This window comes from Molossus molossus, unplaced genomic scaffold, assembly GCF_014108415.1.
Source record: "Molossus molossus isolate mMolMol1 unplaced genomic scaffold, mMolMol1.p scaffold_m16_p_5, whole genome shotgun sequence".
Classification (NCBI taxonomy): Eukaryota; Metazoa; Chordata; class Mammalia; order Chiroptera; family Molossidae; genus Molossus; species Molossus molossus.
The window spans coordinates 95,265,254-95,285,803 of record NW_023425388.1 but is presented as its reverse complement, the minus strand read 5'-3'; the positions used below and the strand labels follow the sequence as shown (position 1 = coordinate 95,285,803).

The 20,550-nt window shown below is 34.0% G+C and overlaps 1 protein-coding gene across 1 annotated transcript in view; it reads left to right on the top strand.

The window, feature by feature from the left end:
• The window catches only part of CADM2 (cell adhesion molecule 2), a gene marked incomplete at its 5' end in the record, with an annotated part of 301,193 nt that extends 280,949 nt beyond the window's left edge, over nucleotides 1-20,244 (top strand). Inside the window, 2 exons of the mRNA XM_036242525.1 lie at nucleotides 17,670-17,795; nucleotides 18,611-20,244. Coding sequence (XP_036098418.1) covers nucleotides 17,670-17,795; nucleotides 18,611-18,729 — 245 coding nt within the window. The remainder of the gene's footprint in view (nucleotides 1-17,669; nucleotides 17,796-18,610) is intronic.
• Nucleotides 20,245-20,550: the final 306 nt, after the last annotated feature.

Sequence of the window (20,550 nt, the reverse complement as noted above, 5' to 3'; positions counted from 1 at the left end):
GATAAAAAAACAGTGGTACATATACACAATGGAGTACTATGCACCTGTAGGAAAGAAAGATCTCTTTCTTTTGAGACGACATGGAGGGACCTGGAAAGTATTATCCTAAGTGAAATAAGCCAAGCAGAAAAAGACAAATACCACATGATCTCACTTATATACGAAATATAATGAACATAACAGTCTGAGGAATACGGTACACCCAGAAGAATGGAAGTAGGGCACAGACTGACATCCCTCAGAAGAGGAGGTGGGAGGGTGTGAAGAGGTAAACCACGGAACTTATATGTGTGTATGTATATTCAATGGGCATGTACAACAAAGCCGGGGATCCGGCGGCGGGGATGGGAAGGGGATTGCCAATGGGACAAAAAAAAGAGAAACATCTGTAACCAAAAATAAATAAATAAAAAAGTAAAAAGTAATAAAGTTCTGTGGTTCATCTCTCCCTCCACCCCCTCTTCTGGGGATTGTCAGCCTGTATGCCACTACCATGTCTCTGGGACTACCCTGTTCCTCAGACTGTTATGTTCATTATATTCCACAAATAAGTGAGATCATGTGGTATTTGTATTTCTCTGCTTGGCTTGTTTCACTTAGGATAATACTCTCAAGGTCCCTCCATGTCATCTCAAAAGGTAAGAAATCTTTCTTTCTTACAACTGCATAATACTCTATTGTGTATATGTACCAAAACTTTTTTAACCATTTGTCTACTGATAGACATTTGGGCTGTTTCTAGATCTTAGCTATTGTAAACAGTGCTGCTATGAACATGGGGTACATGTATTTTTAATGATTGGTGTTTCAGACTTCTTAGGGTATATTCCTAGAAGTGGGATCATTGAGTCAAATGGAAGTTCAATTTTTGATTTTTTAAGGTGACACCATATTGTTTTCCATCGTGGCTGCACCATTCTGCATTTTGCACCAGCAGTGTACTAGAGTCCCCTTTTCTCCACAACCTCTCCAAAACTTGTTTGATGATTTGTTGATGGTGGCCATTCTGACAGGTGTGTGGTGGGTGATAGCTCATTGTTATTTTAATTTGCATCTCTCTGATGAGCGGTGATGTTGAGGATTTCTTCATATATCTCTTAGCCATTTGTATGTCCTATTTGGAGAGGTGTTTATTTAGTTCCTCTGCCCATTTTTTAATTGGGTTCTTTGTATTCCTTTTGTTGAGCTGTATGAGCACTCTGTATATATTGGAAATTAACCATTCAAAAAATTAAAAATTGAACTGCCATGTGACCCAATGATCCCACTTCTAGGAAGTGGTATATATTGGCATTACCTCATTTATCATTGGATATTATGCTTTCTCATACAGTGGGTTGCCTTTTTGTTTTGGTGGTGTTTCTTTTGCTGTGCAGAAGCTATTTAGTTGAATGTAGTCCCATGTGTTCATTTTCTCCTTTGTTTCTGTTGCCTTAGGTGATGTATCAGTGAAAATTCTGCTGCATACGATGTCTGGAATTTTGTTGCCTACAGTTTCTTCTAGGATTTTTATGGATTCAAGAGTCACATTTAAATCTTTTATACATTTTGAGCTTATTCTTGTTTAAGGTGTAAGTTGATGGTCTAGTTTTATTTTTTTGCATGTAGCTGTCCAATTTTATCAACATCATTTGTTAAAGAGGCTGTCTTTACTCCACTGTATGCTCTTACCACCTTTGTTAAATATTAATTGAAAATATTGTCTTGGGTCCATTTCTGTGTCTCTATTCTGTTCCATTGATCTGCCTGTTCTTGTGCCAGAACCAGGCTGTTTTGATTAGAGTAGCTTTGTAGTATAACCTGAAATCTGGAACTGTGATCCCTCCAACTTTGTTCTTTTTTTTTCAAGATTGCTGTGGCTATTCAGGGTTTTTTGGTTCCATATGAACTTTTGAAGTATTTGTTCTAGTTCTGTGAAGTACGTCATTGGTTTTTATGGGGATTGCATTGAATCTATAGATTGCTTTGGGTAGTATGGACATTCTAATGACGTTAATTCTTCCAATCCATGAACAAGGTATGTGCTTCCACTATTTTATATCTTCCTTTATTTATTTATTTTCAATGACTTGTAGTTTTCTGAAAATAGGTCCTTTACTTCTTTGATTAAGTTTATTCCTAGGTATCTTAATTTTTTTGTTGCAATTATAAATGGGATTGTTTTCTTAGTTTCTCTTTCCATTATTTCATCATTAGTGTATAAGAATGTCAGCAATTTCTTGACATTAATTTTGTATCCTGCTACTTTGCCAAATTCATTTATTATGTCTAGTAAATTTTTGATGGAGTCTTTCGGGTTTACCATGTATAGTATCATGTCATCTACGATTAATGACAGTTTCACTTCGTCATTTCCAATTTGGATCCCTTTTATTTTTTCTTTCCGCCTGATTGCTGTGGCTAAGACTTCCATTACTATGTTAAATAAGAGTGGGGACAGTGGGTATCCCTGTCTTGTTCCTATTTTTAAGAGAAATGCCTTTAGTTTTTGCCCATTGAGTATGATGTTGGCTGTAGGTCTTTCATATATGGCGTTTTTATGTCTATTTATGATCCCTCTATAACCACACTGCTGAGCGTTTTTATCAGAAATGGATGCTGATTTTGTCGAAGGCTTTTTTGGCATCTATTGATATAATCGTGTGGCTTTTATTCTTCATTTGGTTTATGTGGTGTATCACATTTACTGACTTGTGAATATTGTACCAGCCTTGCATCCCTGGGATGAATCCCACTTGGTCATGGTGAATAATTTTTTTGATGTATTCCTGGTTTCAATTTGCTAGTATTTTGTTCAGGATTTTGGCATCTATGTTCATCAGGGATATTGGTCTGTAGTTTTCTTTCTTTGTAGTGTCTTTTTGTGGTTTTGGAATTAGAATAATGCAGGCCTCATAAAATTAGTTTGGAAGTCTTCCTTCTTCTTAAATTTTTTGGAATAGTTTGAGGAGAATGGGTATCAGTTCTTCTTTGAATGTTCGGTAAAATTCCCCCATGAAGCCGTCTGGACCTGGGCTTTTGTTTGCTGAGAGAGTCTTAATTACATTTTCAATTTCTTTTTTTTTGTTTTTGTTATTGGTCTGTTCTAGTTTTCTATCTCTTCCTGGTCCAGTTTTGGGAGACTGTGTGTTTCTAGAAATTTGTCCATTTCGCTTAGATTGTCAAATTTGTTGCCATATAATTGCTCATAGTAGTTGTGTAGTTGTTAATGATCTTTTGTATTTCTCTGGTGTCAGTTGTTACTTCTCCTCTTTCATTTCTGAATTTCTGTATTTGGGTTCTCTCTCTTTTTTTCTTGGTGAGTCTAGCTAAGGGACCATCAATCTTGTTTATCTTTTAAAAAAACCTGCTCTTGGTTTCATTGATCCTTTGAATTGTTTTCTTGGAATCTATGTCATTTATTTTTGCTCTTATCTTTACTATATTCTTCCTTCTACTTGCTCTAAGGTTTTCTTTTTGTTTGCTTTCTAGTTATTTAAGTTGTGAGGTTAGGTAGTCTATTAGAGATTTTTCTTGTTTCTTGAGGTAGGCCAGTAGTGCTATGAACGTCTCTCTAAGAATTGCTTTCATGTATCCCATACGTTTTGTGCTGTTGTGTGTTCATTTTAATTGGTTTCCAGGAAGTTTTTAATTTCTTCCTTGATCTCCTCATTCACCCATTTGTTATTTAATAACATGCTATTTAGCTTCCATGTGTTCAAATGTCTTTGCATGTTTTTGTTGCAATTGATTTCTAGTTTCATGCCATTGTGATCTGAGAAGATGCTTGATATGATTTCAATCTTCTTGAACTTGTAGAGACTTAGTTTTTGTCCTAACATGTCTATCTTTGAGAATGTCCCATGTGCACTTGAGAAGAATGTGAATTCTGTAGTTTTTGGGTATAATGCTGTGTAGATATCTATTAAATCCATGTGGTCTAGTGCTTCATTTAGAGAGTCTGTTTCCTTGCTAATTTTTTGACTAGAGGATCTACCCAGTGACTTTACCAGTGTCTTGACGTCCCCTGCTATGATTGTATTGCTATCAATTTCTCCTTTGAAGTCTTCCAGAAGATTTTTAATATATTTTCCTGTTCCTATATTGGGTGCATATAAGTTTATCAAAGTTATCTATTCCAGTTGAATAGATCTTTTCAGTGTTATGTAGTGGCCTTCTTTGTCTTTAGTTATGGTCTTCATTTTGAAATCTATTTTATCAGATATGAGTATTGCTACCCCAGCTTTTTTTTTTTTTTCTTTCCTTTTGCTTGGCATATTGTTTTTCCATGACCTCACTTCCAGCTTATGCGAGTCTTTTGTTGTGAGGTGGGTCTCTTGTAATCAACATATATAGGAGTCATGCTCTCTTATCCAATCAGCTACTCTCTGTCTTTTTATTGGAGCATTCAATCCATTTACATTTAAGGTAATTATTGATATGTATTCATTTATTGCCATTTTTGTTTAGTGTGGTTATATTTTTCTTCCTATTTCTCCTACTAATTGCAGCAGTCCTTTTAGTATTTCTTACAGTGCTGCTTTGGTGCTAATATATTACCTTAGACTTTTTTTTTTTTTCATCTGGGAAGCTCTTTATTTGGCCTTCTATTTTGAATGATAGCCTTGATGGATAGTGGAGTCTTGGATTTAGATCCTTGTTTTTCATGACCTTGATTACATCATACCATTCCTTTCTGGCCTGTAGTGTTTCTGTTGAGAAGTCAGCTGAGAGCCTTATGGGGTTTCTTTTGTAGGTAACCTGTTGCTTCTCTCTTGCTGCTTTTAGGATTCTCTCTTTCTCTTTAATTTTTGGCATTTTGATTACTATGTGTCTTGGTGTGGGCTTGTTTGGGTTCTTCTTACTTGGGGCTCTCTGTGCTTCTTGAACTTGAATGCCTTCTTCCTTCACCAAATTAGGGAAGTGTTCTGTTACTATTTCTTTGAATATATTCTCTAACCCTTGCTCATTTTCTTCTTCTTCGGGGACTCCTATGATGCGAATATTATTACATTTCCAGTTGTCCCACAGTTATCTTAAGCTGTCTTCCTGTTTTTTAATTGTTTTTTCCTGTTGGTTTTCTGATTGATTGATTTTTTTCTACCCTATCTTCTAATTCACTTATCCAGTCCTCTGCTTCCTCTACTCTGCTATTTAGATCTTCCAATATGTTCTTTATTTCTGATATGTCATTCTTCATTTCTTCTTGGTGGTTTTTAATTTCTAACTGGTTGATTTTCAACATTTTTATTTCTTTACTCATGGTGCTCATGTAGTTATACATGCTTTGTGCTTCCTCAAGATCATGACTCTGAATTCTAGTTTTGGAAACTTGCTTAACTGCACCTTATTTATCTCATCTTCGGTGGAGGTCTCTTGTTCTTTCATTTGGCTTACTTATATCTTAAATGAAAGAAAATATTTATTAATTCATAAAATATGCAAATTTTATGTACGTTAAATTGAAGACAAAGATGTAATTTAAGCATAGTATGTTTTGTGCAAACTTTATTTTTGTTTATTTGGGGAACAGTGGAGTTTATTTTATATTCACAAACATGCACAGAGCTGCCTTCTATTATATTCAGTGTCTAGATCTGTATGCTAACTATCTGCTCATTAAATTATTAATGATGGTCAGGATATAGAGCTCCTGACAGATATTACATGTGGAAATTATGTATAGTGGAGTCAGATCTCTGAGCAGCAACTACACTGAAGCTTTACACCATTTTCCTTAGAATTCATTTATTTTTAAAAATCACTAAATTTAATACAGTCTTTTTTCAGTTTTTTTGAATAGTTGAGTAAGTTGTATAGTTGTCACTTATCAAGAATAATAAGTGACACTCTGAATTGCTTTCTGTAATGTAGAAATTGAGATACCTAATGCATTTTTTACTATAACTCATTAAATCAATTAAGAGACTGAATTTTTATTGTAAGTAAATAATTTGAACTCTATACATATTTTCTACATTATCTTTTGGGTCTAAATATATTTATTTGTGAACTTGACAAATATTGCCATCTTTTATACCTTTGGCCATTTTTAAAATGAGTTCTGGATTATGGGGTGAGAAAGACACTCAGTGATGCTTGGTCTTTGACCTTTCTCCTCCACTCTCCTGATGCTATGGCCTCAGAAGAGAACTCAACACAGTGAGAGCAAAGAGTCTCGAGACAGGAATCCCTTCGGAAGCCTGGGAAAGTTGCTCACCTTCCCATTTCTATTCAGACATCTAGTCATGATAGCACCTTTCTTCCAATGACGATGCATCCATACAAGTCTAATTCAATTTGCATTAGCTTCTGTTTTCAATTTAGATCTTGGTACCTAAGTTATAATAATAAATGCATTTATTAAATATTTACTCTAAAATCTACTAAATTTTGAATGATAATGGTAAGTATTTTTTAAGTTTGACTTATGGGTAAAATGAATTAACACTCATTAAAAATTAATGAAGTGATAAGAATAATGCTTTAAATAAATATTAACCATTATTGTTATTATCTTTTATGGGACAGGTGTTGTATTTAGACCTTTACATGCATCTCCTCATGTGATCTGAAGAAAAGTTTCATGTGGTTCATAGTATTTTCCTGTGCTATATATGTGGGAACTGAAGCAGAAAGAGGTTAGGTTATATGTTAGTCACACAGTTAGTATATAAAGGAGTAAGGGCAAGATAGGATAGATTTACTTTTTATTTGAACATAATCTAGTATATGGAAAAATAACAGGGTAAGATTCCAGTAAGCTTCAGATTTTAGTATTTAAAACATTCATAAGTCTTTCACACTAGTATGTGATCATCTCTCCTAAATGGTGTATAGAAAGGGTATGTACATTATACTCTTCATTATTGTTACTGGGAAATGGGTTCAATGACACGTCATAATAATTTAAAAAAACTTATATGAACATAGGCATTATGAGTATTATAATTATCACCAGAATAATCAATTCAAACGCAATAATACAATATACTTTGTTTGAATGAATTGACTAGTGATATAGTACACATTTTAGATTTATAAAAGAAAATTATTTTAGCAGCTGTGGTTTTGTGTTTTTGGTATATTGTCCCATAAAAAAACTAAATATGTTTCTACAGATAATCTTTCCCCACTGTTTTATTATTGTTTTTAAAATCCTCACCCGAGGACATTATTTTGTTTTTGTTTTTGTTGTTGTTGTTGTTGTACAGATCGAGTGGGAGGGAGGAAGAGAAAGAGAAACATCGATGTGAAAGGGACATATCGAGTGGTTGCCACCTGCATGACCCAACCAGGGCCGAGGACAAACTGCAACCGTGGTACATGCCCTTAGCCAGAACTGAACCTAGGTCTCTCTGGACCACAGGCCAACCCTCTTAACTGCTGAGTCAAACTGGCCAGGGCTCCCCACTGTTTTAAATGTTTATTCTTTTTTTTTTTTCCTCACCCGAGGACATTTTTCCATTTTTTGTACAGATAGAGTGGGAGGGAGAGAGAGGAAGAGAGAGAGAAAGGGAAACATCGATGTGAAAGGGACACATCGAGTGGTTGCCACCCGCACGACCAACCAGGGCCGGGGACAAACTGCAACCGAGGTACGTGCCCTTAGCGGGAACCGAACCCGGGTCTCTCCGGACCGCAGGCGGACGCTCTAACCGCTGAGCCAAACCGGCCAGGGCAAATGTTTATTCTTGTATCATAGTAATTTCTGCTTATGGACTTTATAATGAGTACAGACTAAACTTTTTAAAATAATGTTGAGCATTATAAATTTTCTCATTGTCAAATATCTATGATTTATATTTTCTTAGTATTTAAAAAATAAATCTGTCCTATTGTTGTTTCCTCTAAAAGCATACTTAATTATTTTCTGGTTATCTTTTTAAAATTTAGTTTAAAAAGAAACATGCGTAAATTTAGATTTCACTCTTCTGCAGAAATCATTGCAGATTTAAATCATGTAATTTATTTAACCTCCAGTCTGCTTAAAAATACTTTAATTCATCTTTTTTAGATTTTCACAGAGCACATTGCCAGAATAGAGATATGGTAATGTCATATACAAGTCATTTGTCTTCCTTTTTAATGGTTGTTCCCATTTATTTGTTTTATGTGTATAGGCTGAGACTAGGGATATACAAAGACTTAAGTATTGTCGACATGAAAAGCATGTCATTAGAAAGACATGAGGCAACAGAAGAAAAAAACAGCAGCTTCTACAGATCACATAAATGTAAAAGAAAGTGCACGCTATAGAATGAGTTTGAGTGTATTTTCCCTGAAAATAAACAACACAAAACTATAAAATACAGGTTTGTTTACAGTCCCTAGCCTTATAAAGCTCACTGTTTGAGTCACATTACATTTATTAAGTACCTATTAGATGTGACTTATGTGTACAGATTTCACATAATCAAATTTCAACAATAACTTGTTGAAGATGGCAGAGCAGATATATATTCTTATTTATAGATATAGATAACTGAAACTCTATGAAGGTCAAACAGAAACTAATACTTGGGTCTTACAGTTTTGGTTCCGAGTGTAGTATTACTTCAGAGATTTTCTGATCTTGGAGAGACTACTGCTTAATGCAGGAAAATTATACTCTGTGGCATATGCCTAAAGGATAATTTAGCTGACTTTTCCAAGCAGCAAATAACTCCATGGTTACTCAAAAATTTACCCTGATTTTCTTTTGATCATATAGATAACCTTAAAGTCTATTCATTTTCTTTCATTTTTCTCCTGTTATCACACAAGCAATCTCCTGGCAAGTCCCCCCCCCACTTTCGATGTCAGTGCTAAAGGAGGGGAAACATTTTGTGAAGGGTCCTTAGTCCTAATAGCTACTGGCTGAAAGTCCTCTCTGCATAGTTCAAATTCTTCAGAGCTGAGAAATTTCCTCATTTGAAATAGTCAAGAAACTACTATTCTGAGTTCACCAGAGAAAGATCAGTGAAATGAAGAGAATTATACTAGAACCTACTTTACCCAAAAATAAGAACACCTTTTTAGAGAAATTTTCCACTTACATTTTTGTCCTCAAAGATAGAGCATCTTATTCAAGTGTCTATTTTGTGTGGGCCCAGCACATTATGAACTATTTGTAATACAAATTACTGAAATCCATTTTGATATAATTAGAAAACCTATGAGTCATAAATAATGACAGAGTTTGAAAGGGGCAGTTCTCAGAAGAAGGACTCTGGGGCCCCATGTATAAAATCAGTGTAGGATTAACAACACTTCACTTTTGTAACCCTGTCCATCACATCGCACTTTCTAAAATATTTTATAAGTTGATTGTATCTCCCAGCTAAACAGCCTTGAAACACTAAAATCAAAACAAAACAAATAAAACAGCGATTTTATGCTTATTGTCAAAATCTTTCTGAGTAGGACGTCTCTGTGCATTTATAGATAGAAACTTGTGGTAGCATTTTTATTTATCAGCTTGATGTGGAAACAAGTTTATGGTTGGTGAATATATTTTTTGAGTGGAAAGGCTAAGTGTGCTGGCTGGGATTTGTTTTCCTATTATTGTAAACCTATTGTATGATATAGACTTAATTTAGAATACATGGATTTAGAGTCCTTATATACATTTTCTTTATTCTTTGATTGGGTTTATTGGAGGACATTAGTTAATAAGATTAAATAACTTTCATGTGTATAATTCTGCAGTACCTCATCTGCATATTGCATTGTGTGTTCATCATTCCAAGTCAGTGTCCTTCCATCACCATTTATTTCCTCCTTACCCTCTTATACCTCCTCCTTCTCCTTTTCCTCTGGTTAGCAACACCTGATACACATTTTCATAGTTAAAATTATGTGAAAATCATGTACATCCACAAAGAACACTGTGTGTTCATGTTTTCTATCCTTTAACAATTGTTCTTAATTATTTTTGTCAGAAACAGTGTTGTACATAAAGTCAGAAGATAACAGATGACCCCTGAGTAAACATGGTGATCTGTTGCTCTCTAGGGACTTTGCTAATGTTGTATATTGCTAAAGGACAGTATATTTTTCTCCATAAATTATGTATAAGTATTTTTAATGTTTTATTATAGTGACCTTCCTTCTGAAGTGTTACTCTATCTAAAGGGGGAAGTAGGCTCTTAAGTACATTAAATAAAACAAATTTAATGTTAGAATCAAATTATCTGAAGCACTAAGTATAAATCTGCATGAGTCATTTTTAATTAGCACTAATTTCTAAAACATTTAGATAGTAGCAGTATTGTTATATTTAAACAAATAATTTAATACCATGAAGGAGCAGCAATTTCTGGCTCAGCACAGCAATTTGGTATCTAAAGATCTAAGTTCTGTCTGGAATTCAATATAAGAATTTAATATTATCTGTTTACTCACTCAATTTGCGTTGTCCTAAGAATTGTGCAAAAGCACTATTGTAGCTATATTACAAATGTGAGATGGAACTGTATTTTCATGAAAACATATCTTTGGGTGAAAAGAAACTAAAGCAAGTGAATTAATTCAAGAGAAAAAAACTTCTGAATAATAATTCAGGGCTAATTGACATGGAGAGACTGTTCACTGTCGTTTGGACTTTGCATACACAGAAGGAAAGAAGAAATACAGGATGGAAAAGCAGCACTAAGGGGTTATTTAGCATAGGTAGGGATTGAATCCCTCTTTATGACAGAAGAAAAGAGAATACAATTAAGTGGACACACTAAAAATTACCTCAACAAACTCATATTCTCAAAACAGGAGACATCTGACACAGCCTAAAAACTGACTTTCATAATTCTTTTTAAAACTTCTCAGAAATTGTTCTAGAAAATTGCTTAGGCAAGCTGCCCCACAGTTTATCAATCTTATTAATAATAACCATGATTTTGTGAGTCAACACTTTACATGCATTGAATAAAATAAGTAATTTATAATACAGAACCTGGCATAGATTAAATATCAATAAATTATTCTCTCATTTAATCTTCATTCATCAGACTCCAACCACATTCATTTTATCCAATCTTGCGTTATGGTCATCTTTCTCTATTAATATCCCCCTCCATCTCTCAAATATTCAGTCATTTAGAATGGTCCACAGTCACCACATAAAAGTTCAGACCGAATCTTTTTAAAAGATAAAAAGGAACCTGTATTTTTCTATGCAGCAATTTATACTTCTTACCTTCCCCACCACCCATATAACCAGAATTTGGTGATGCTTACATTACATTTGTTAGACATTCTTCTTTGCCCTTTAGGTACAGTGGCACATCTAGTTTTTGATTACCCTTGGAAATGGAAGTATTCACATTTTAAGATGAGAAGGCTAAGAAACATGGCCAAAATCAAACTGAAAACAATAAGTGGAAGAAAAAAGTTGTTTAAAGTTTGATATAAACAATTTATAAATCCAAAATTTTGTGAGCAATTTTTTCCACTTAAAAAACTTTCACTGACTTTTCTGCTTCATTCTACTGCATTTCTTTTATTTGTATAAATAACACAAAGTAGTTTCATTCCAATACTGATTCCATCTGATGCTCTTGACATCAATCATTATATCTTAACTGCTATGAAACGCTGGTGTGTGAGTGGATAGAGGCTGGGGTTTTGCAGTGCACATCAGAACAGCACCTAATACAAGGTGCAATTCACTTACAGGTGACTCACTGAGAGGAATTCATCTGTGTGGTCTTGGGTGTTCTATTAGCCTGTAGATTGTTGGCTGGAAATGAGTACAGATTACCCAGACTTCCTAAAATCTATTTTCCATTGCCTTACGTTTTTATATAATTCAAGTGACATACATGAAAAGATCATGCTGTAGTTTCTACATTAGTCAGTTCAGCCTGCAAAGTACCAGAAATGGAGAGACTTAACATAGACATGTATTATTTCTCACAGTACTGGAGGTTGGGAGACCAAGATCACTGTGCCAGCATAGTCACAACTCAGGACAGCTCTTTTCCTGGCGTGCGGTGAGCTCACATGGAAGAAAGAGAGATAGACAGACAGATATAGACAGATAGGTAGATGATAGATAGATAGATGGATAGATAGATAGATGATAGATAGATAGATAGATAGATAGATAGATAGAGAGAGAGAGAGAGAGAGAGATAGATAGATAGATAGATAGATAGATAGATAGATAGATAGATAGATGATAGATAGGGCTCTGATATTTTTTTCTTATAAGGGCACTAATCTCATAATGAGGACCACACCATTATAGCCTCATTTAAACCTTGTTTTTCTCAAAGATCTCATCTCCAGTACCATCACATTGGAGATATGGCTTCAACACGTGAATTTTGAGAGGGACACAATTTATCCACAACAGTTTCTCAAAAAGAGAAAATCCTATTTCCCAAAGTCTCAAATATCCTATACAAACACATGCCCAGCAAATAGATATGGAACTTTTAACTAGAAATGCTAAATATCACATGATTGTGATGCAGGATCACTTACATAAAGAAACAGCTTGAAAAAAAATTTATTTTCTGTCTGTTTCTAAAGGTGATAACCCCAGTTACACACTTATTTTTTCTGAGTTTAATTTTATGTTTTAAACATTGTACTGTTAACATTCCAAATAGGTGAAATAATATGCTTATCATAGTATATACCCTTAGAGTTTTATCTGTTTAATTGTAATTTTTAATCTAAATTTTGCTGTGAAAACGTATATATTTTTATATATAGTGACAATTATTTCTTTTGAAATGGTTTTGGAAACTAATTTTAAAATATTTACATAAAATGATTGAAAATTATTTTCACCTACCATTTTATTCAAACTGGAAAGCATATAGGCACCTAATAAAAATATTTATTATAAAATAATTCTAACACTTGAACTAAGAACTACATAGCATTTACAATCTCTGCATGCTATAATCTTAGTCAGATATTCTTTCTTTGCAGTTGGTATTTCTTATCTTAAGGGGGGAAAACATGATAGACTTGATAATAGAAATCTCTGCAATGACTTCAGAAATAAAATAATATAATGTAGGATTTCTCCATATTAAAAATTTAAATAAAACTATTATTTAAGATTGCTTTCTACTCATCTAAATATCAGAAATCACTGACCCTAAATATTATTATTTGACTTAATTTTCTTTTTTAATAAGAGTTCAGTAACTCCAACAAAAGGATGTTAAGCTCAGAAAGGTTTAATTCTGCAATATTTTTTGTGTTTCGTGCATTATAAATTAAAAGAGACTGCTAACATGTTGTCAAATCTATTGGAATTGACTCACTCCAGTGTTAACAGGCTTCTCCAGCAAGTCATGGGCTAACACTTGAAAATGCATAATGGTCTTTAACGATACAGGATATATCCATCAGGATAAGAAACACAGACTCAGCCATCTGAGAGATTCCCACTGGGACTTCGATATTTAAATGTATTATTTCTACTTTGTTCAGATGATACTTATCTGATCCTCAATCTCAATCACTTTTTTTAGTTGTTAAGAATAGAAATTAAGGATAGACTTAGTTTTAGCAGTTCCAGGGGTGGGGGGGTGTAAAAAAGCATAACCAAAAAGGTCAGTTTTTTTTTTTTTTTTTTTTAAGAAATACATTTATAAGTAAACATGTAAAGTAGCATTCTCTATATTTATATTATTTTTGAAATCTTAAAAATCCTGGGATGAAATCTAGACTTATTTTGTTGATAAAATAAAGAATAAAGTCTATAATGTTTTCACATATTTTAAGAGTATATGTAGAACATTGTGAATAAGGTCAAATAAATGTGTGTTAATAGATTACTTTTTATGAAAGTCATGATATTTCATGATATATCTATAAATGTTAATAGATTACTTTCTCTGAAAGCATTGTATAGCTATAAAATCCATAATGTATCTATAAATATATCTATTCAACATCAAATGAATTGATCTAAAACCAATTCTAACAGATCAAATTATTTTAATGTACAAAAGAGGAGGGGGTGACATAAATGATCTGAGACTCTATTGTGCAAGTGAAGATTATTCATGAAAGTATATGAAATGAATCAATGAACTCTCTCACCAAGAATGATTTACATGCAAAGGCTTTTTCTCCAGTCCACTCAATATGTACAGATGTCATGTGACCTATATTTCAGTAACAAAGATAGTTTCTACAGGTGGATTGATCAACAATATTACAACTGTGAGGAATGAACACCAGCATCAAAACAGAGAATCCTTCTTCAAAACATCTCAACAATAAGAATGAATATAAGAAAAAAAAGTACAAGGATTTATAAACAAATTTTTTAAAATTTTAATTTGCACCCAATGAAAAAAAATGATTTCAATAAGAGAAATAATGTATGCACACCAAGGAAATACATTTCCCCAGATGTTTAGAAAGAATTATTATGCTTAAATGAAGAAAATAATAAAAAACTACCACTTTTTATTGTCAATATTATAAAACGATTTAAAATATCTACTAAATAGAGAGTGTGTTAAATGGAGAGTGTAATTAAACCAAAGTCACAATTGATAAAATTCTTTTGGAAGAAGTCAGAAATGACAGAAAAGGAAATCAACTAAACAGAAGGTAAAAATGGGAAATGTAACTGAAACAAATGCCAATTAGTAAGATGATTACAAAGATAGGATGGGGGAATGCACAACATAAAATATGGGTTTCCTACCAGTGCATAATTGAATTTTTCAAGGAAACAAATAGAAAGAAGAACAATTCTTCATCAAAAGTAGAGTAGAAAAAAACTCATGAGCCAAAAACAAATGAACTAATTTGATTTCGCAGTTCCCCAAAAGAATGCTCAATTCTGAGATATATTCAGCAAATAAAATGGATGTGAGTTATGACTATCTGTGTTTGGGGACCTGAGCAAGAGGTGGAATTTGAAATTGATTCTGAAGCATCTAAGCAAGGAATAGACAGAGAACTTAGAGGCATGGCAGGTTTATATTTTGCTTTTCTCTTCATTTTGTTTTGTTTGCGATGTACAGCCAATGCCAGAAACTAAGGAAAATTCAAGAAACATATAATAGAAAAGCTAAATTAGCAATAGTTCCTATAACAGATTAACTGGTTAATGCTTATTGTTTTGGAAATAACTTTGGTTTTGTTTTTTTGTTTGTTTGTTTGTTTGTCTCCCCTTTAGCATTTTAATGCATGTATTTTTACTTGGGCAATTTTCTTTCAGGTGAAGATTTATTGACCCATAACCTTACTTACTCTTGTTGCTCTCCCATTTTCAACTTGTATCTCCTGAGATTGCTCAGCAGGGTTACATGTGGGAGTTTTTAGTGGCTGGTAATACAAATCACATGGTTGCATTCAACAGCAAGTGAGGTTGGAAATGTTTAGCTCTGTGCACTGAATAGGAAACAAGTTTGGCGTCAGCTAGAAATCTCTGACCCAGTATATCCTTCTGATCACCAAATATTTGTTCATGTCGTTTCCCTCATACAAACCACTGCCATACCCCATCCAAAGAGATAAGCTAAAGACCTGCCAAGCCAATTTTTTCAACTCAAAGACCAAATCAGCAATATGCACAATGCTCTTCATCATATCTGGCTGCATTAGTTAAGGAACAAATGAACCAAAAGACTAATGCTCCTCTCCATCGATATAAAAAACACAGTGATAGAACTGAGCCAGGATATGCTTTCTTAACATAAACTGTCCCATTTAGAAATACAGAAATAATGGCAAACACTGAGTAGTCACCAATTCATAGCAATTATGGAAACACACCTTGGCAAGTTTTAGTTCCTTGAAGAAACTGGATTCTATTCTGTAAATTCTTTTTTACCCCCCCCCCCTAATTCTATCCTATGGGAAATTCAATCTGTTAGTCATCCTCCATGACCACATCAGAAGTGAACGTTTGAGAATATGCCCTGCATAGGAACTACATAGCTTTTATAGCCCATTTCTTGCTTTCTTTACGTTTGGGGTCCAGAGGTTGAAGTTTCAAACAGTCAAACTTTTTTCATTCTTTCTATCTAGACATATGTCTTGGGCACAATAGTTCTATTAAAAACATAGTAGACTCCTAATCTGTGTGCCATATTTGTGTGCCTATCACCATACTCCAAGATCCTTTGAAGGTACAATTGCCCAACTTTATTTATTTCTTTACTTTTTCCCTCCTCTAAATCTCCCTTTTAAACTATAAGCAGCTGCTAGGATGCAATCTGAACAATGGGCTTTGAATGGTGGGCGGTGCCTTCAATCCGATCTTTGCCATAGGCTGAGCCTTGGTGGATTATGTTGCTCAAAACTTCACTCAGGTTTTTTCCTTATTATGAGTCGTCTATACATAGTTGATTTCTCAAACTTTTCAGTACCCCAGTGTCTGGGCTTTCTTTTGATCTTCATTTCTGCTTGAAAACTGACTCTAGTTTTCTGGGCTCATCTCTTCCCTGCAATATCTTACTAAAGGCAGAATGTAAAAGTATATTATTAATCTGTACATTTCCACCCAATTTTTCTCCTATCAATACTTAACACAATTTGTATCACCCTCCTCTCCTTGCAATACATTCTCCCCTTTGATCAACTAGAGTGCACTCTCCAGGATCTTTTTTTTCCAGGATCTTTTTTTTTATCCTCACTAGAAGAACATTTTTCATTTTTTGTTCTGATAGAGTGGGAGCGAGAGAGAAAGAGAGAGAGAGAGAAAAACATCGAGTGAAAGGGACACATCCATTGGCTGCCCGCCCCTCGCCCGGCACGCACAACCCAACCAGGGCAGGGGACAAACTGCAACCAAGGCAGGACCGTTAGCGGGAACCCAACCGTGTCTCTCTGGGCCGCAATCCGCAGTCCCGCACTCCAACCGGTGAGCCAAACAGGCCAGGGCTCTCTCCGTCTCAGTCCGCTCTGCGAGAAGTACTTCCTCTTCCAGGATTTTAAATGTGGGAGTTTTTCAGGGCTCAGTTTTCAGATCTTTTCTTCTATCTAGATTCACTATTGTAGGGAGTTTATCAACTTTTATAGCTTTAAATAACATTTATATAATAATAAATCACGAGTTATCATTTCCAGCCCCTTCCTTTCTTATGACATAATTTCATCTTAAAAATTGTAGAGTTGCCGGCTGGTGTGGCTCAGTGGTCAATTGTCATCCCATGCACTAAGAGGCTGCCGGTTCGATTCCTAATCAGCGAACATGCCTGGGTTCCTGGTTTGAGCCCCGGTGGAGGGTGTGCAAGAGGCAGTTAATCAGTGTTTCTTGCTCATTGATGTTTACATATATCTCTCCCTCTACATTTCCCTATCTCTAAAAATCAATAAAAATGTATTTAAAAAAATAATAATAAAATAAAAATGGTAGTTGTGTTCATCTCACTAAAATATACACACACAGATATTTTCAGATGAAGAGGAGGAACAAAAGGCATCGAACTATGAAAAATCATATATGTGTATTTGTTTATCCAGTCTCTCTTTAAAATGTAAACTCAATAGCAACAGTGATTGATATGGCAAATGTTATATCCCTAGGTATTGTATATGTTATAGGTACACAATAAATGCTGTAGATATACTATAAATATTTGTTGACTAGATGATTGGCATAATTAACAAAACTTTATTTTAATGGAAATTTGTTAGTTGCAAATAACTCATTCCAATGTAGATATGTACTCTATGACTAAATAAAACTAATTTAAGCAATATTTTCTTCTCTTTTCTAGATCCCAATGCCCTGGCTGGCCAGACTGGTCCTGATCATGCTCTTATAGGAGGAATAGTGGCTGTGGTTGTATTTGTCACACTGTGTTCTATATTTCTGCTTGGTCGATATCTGGCAAGACATAAAGGTACTTTGTATTGAATAAAGTATTTTTACCTCTGACAAAAATAAATTCTAAAGACTAGCTTTACCATGAAATACTATATGAGTGTGTGTGTGTGTGTGTGTGTGTGTGAGAGAGAGAGAGAGAGAGAGAGAGAGAGAGAGAGAGAACTAAATAATAAATTATTTCAGGAAATTCTTGCTTATTTTATTCAACTTTAAACTTAAGTTGGCTTAGTAAAATAATGTTTGGCCACTAGGCAATGATCAAAGAGTAAGGCACTAATTGAGAAAAAAGAAATTGAAGCAAGTTTGTAATTTATCTCTAGAACTGATATTGAACTAGAACAGAAAGCATTTGGTCAATGGTTTTGCTTGTAGGTTTATGGACACACATGTGGCCATATAAGTGAGGAAAATGTCTTGTTTTACAATGGGCTAGATAGCAAAATATTGATATAATTTACTTTTAAATGGAGTTACCAAAAGGAATGACACATTTGATGTGATTATTATCAACATCTTAAGAAAGGACCCTGATTACTACAGCTGCATGGATCACATGGTCTGTATCCATCATTAAAGAAATCAAAGTACTCATTACCTAGTCCAGTTTGGCTGTTACCACTAGTTAACCTGGCCACAGCTTCAGTAAAATCTTTATCTAAAAGCTGAAAGAAAGTGTGCATCTTAAGAAGGGTGAACTGTGTGGTTATTAGGCCTCAGAATATGTTCCAACATATAAGAAATCTGGCCTTAATTCCTTCCTAAATGAATGCAGCTTTAATGCTGGCTATTTACCAGTCTTACAGAACTAACATTTTCTTCCAATACCCACAGGAACGTACTTAACAAATGAAGCTAAAGGGGCAGAAGATGCACCAGATGCTGACACAGCCATTATCAACGCTGAAGGCAGCCAAGTCAATGCTGAAGAGAAAAAAGAGTATTTCATTTGAAATGCAGGCCAAGATTCTGAGTTTTACTGACCAGGCTGGCTGCTGGAGAAAACTGGCTATCATCTTTCAGAATTCATTTCTACCATCTTCTGCTACCTTTATTCACTCCCATGCCGTACTGCCATCAGTAGCCAGTGTATACCAGCAATCAGCTGTCAAAAGCATCATTCTTTAATTACTGTACCATCTATAATGCAGGACATTTCTCACTACCTAAATCCCACACCATTGCTCTTTTAACATACAGTGCTTGAATATACAGCCTTAACAATGTAAATCATCTCCTTGGATCATGGTATTGCTTTTATACATTCAAAAAATGTATGCAGAGGTCCCCCCCACCCTGTCATTTTTCATCCCCTTTAAATTGTGGACTTAGTTTGCCATTGGACAGCTTCATAAGAAACAGGATTAGGTAAAGAGTTAATGTGCTTGAGTTTAACGAGACATTTGAGGTTTACAGACAATATTTTCTACATGTCTCTCTTCAAAGACATGTTTGGAAACATATGCCCTCGAAAACACAAACTGAAAACACTGTAGTATAGATTCTGGACTGTTTGTGATAGACTGGTAAAGCTGTATCAATTTGCTATTTTAAAATATAGTATTTGATACAGGAGCCATGTGTATGAATTGTAATCATGTCATGGTATCTTATATAATTATACAGCTCCCACCATTAGGTTATTTTAGCTTCATTTACCAATAAATTTTTACAAACATTTAATTGCTTTGGGAATCACAAAGATTTCATTCATTTCTCTAATTTGATTCTATAATTTATTTGCTCCACAAGGACTTACCTTCCTAAACAAAATTGAAGTATCCATAGGGCACAATTTTGAAACATTTTAGTATCTGTATATAGTGCACATAATAAAACCAATTAAACATTATTTGATACATATTTAACTTTTTTGGCTGTAGGTAATTCAATCATAAGTAAGCATTTTCTAATGTCCATTATATCCCTTTAGATATTACTTAAACCAATATTATAAGTAGATAACATGTATTAGTATTTTGTCTGTATGTCCTAGCACTGTTCAACAACAACTTTTTCTAGTTCTTGTTAATTTTATTTGTTATACAATGGAAGCACAATGTTACAAGGAAAGATATTTTAAGCTAACAACCAGTGCACAGCCTCAGGTTTTAAATTACAACCACATTAGTATAATAACCTAAAAATAAAGTCTTAGTTTACTAAAAAATTCAAATTTTAATTTGGCAGTTCCAGAGCTGCTTACCTTTGTTGGTTTGCCAAAAAGAAGTGTTTAAGATATGTTTTCTGTATAAATGAACTAATTCTTTATATTAAATTCCTGTCTATGCATTTTGTGAGGTACAAACTTATGAAACAGTGAGTGATAGAGAATTTCTGCCATGCTTTTACCTCCAAGGTGAAAGTCTCTTTCTCTGGACTATTTCTGAAATTTTGGTGTATTTAACCATTAAGAAATACTGTATTCTTAAATATGACAGAGTCAATCTAAAGTCATATTATTTCTTCTAGTAATATACAATATTGTTAGATAGGTTCTCATTCAATTTATTATATGCTAAAGAATAAAAATCCAGCTAGATAAAAATTATTTTCCCATTCACAAGCATTGCACCTCTAAGAAGAAAACGAATACAGCAGTATGGTAGTACACTTGTGATGTCAAAGCATGATGGTGTTAATATCAATTGGAAGACAAGGGTGCTGTATCTTAGATTATTTATCAGAAAAGTTTAAATCTTTTAAAGGCGTTAGAATTTAATTTTTTTTTATTATTGAAGCATTTATCTTGTTGATTTCTTACAAAGAAAAAA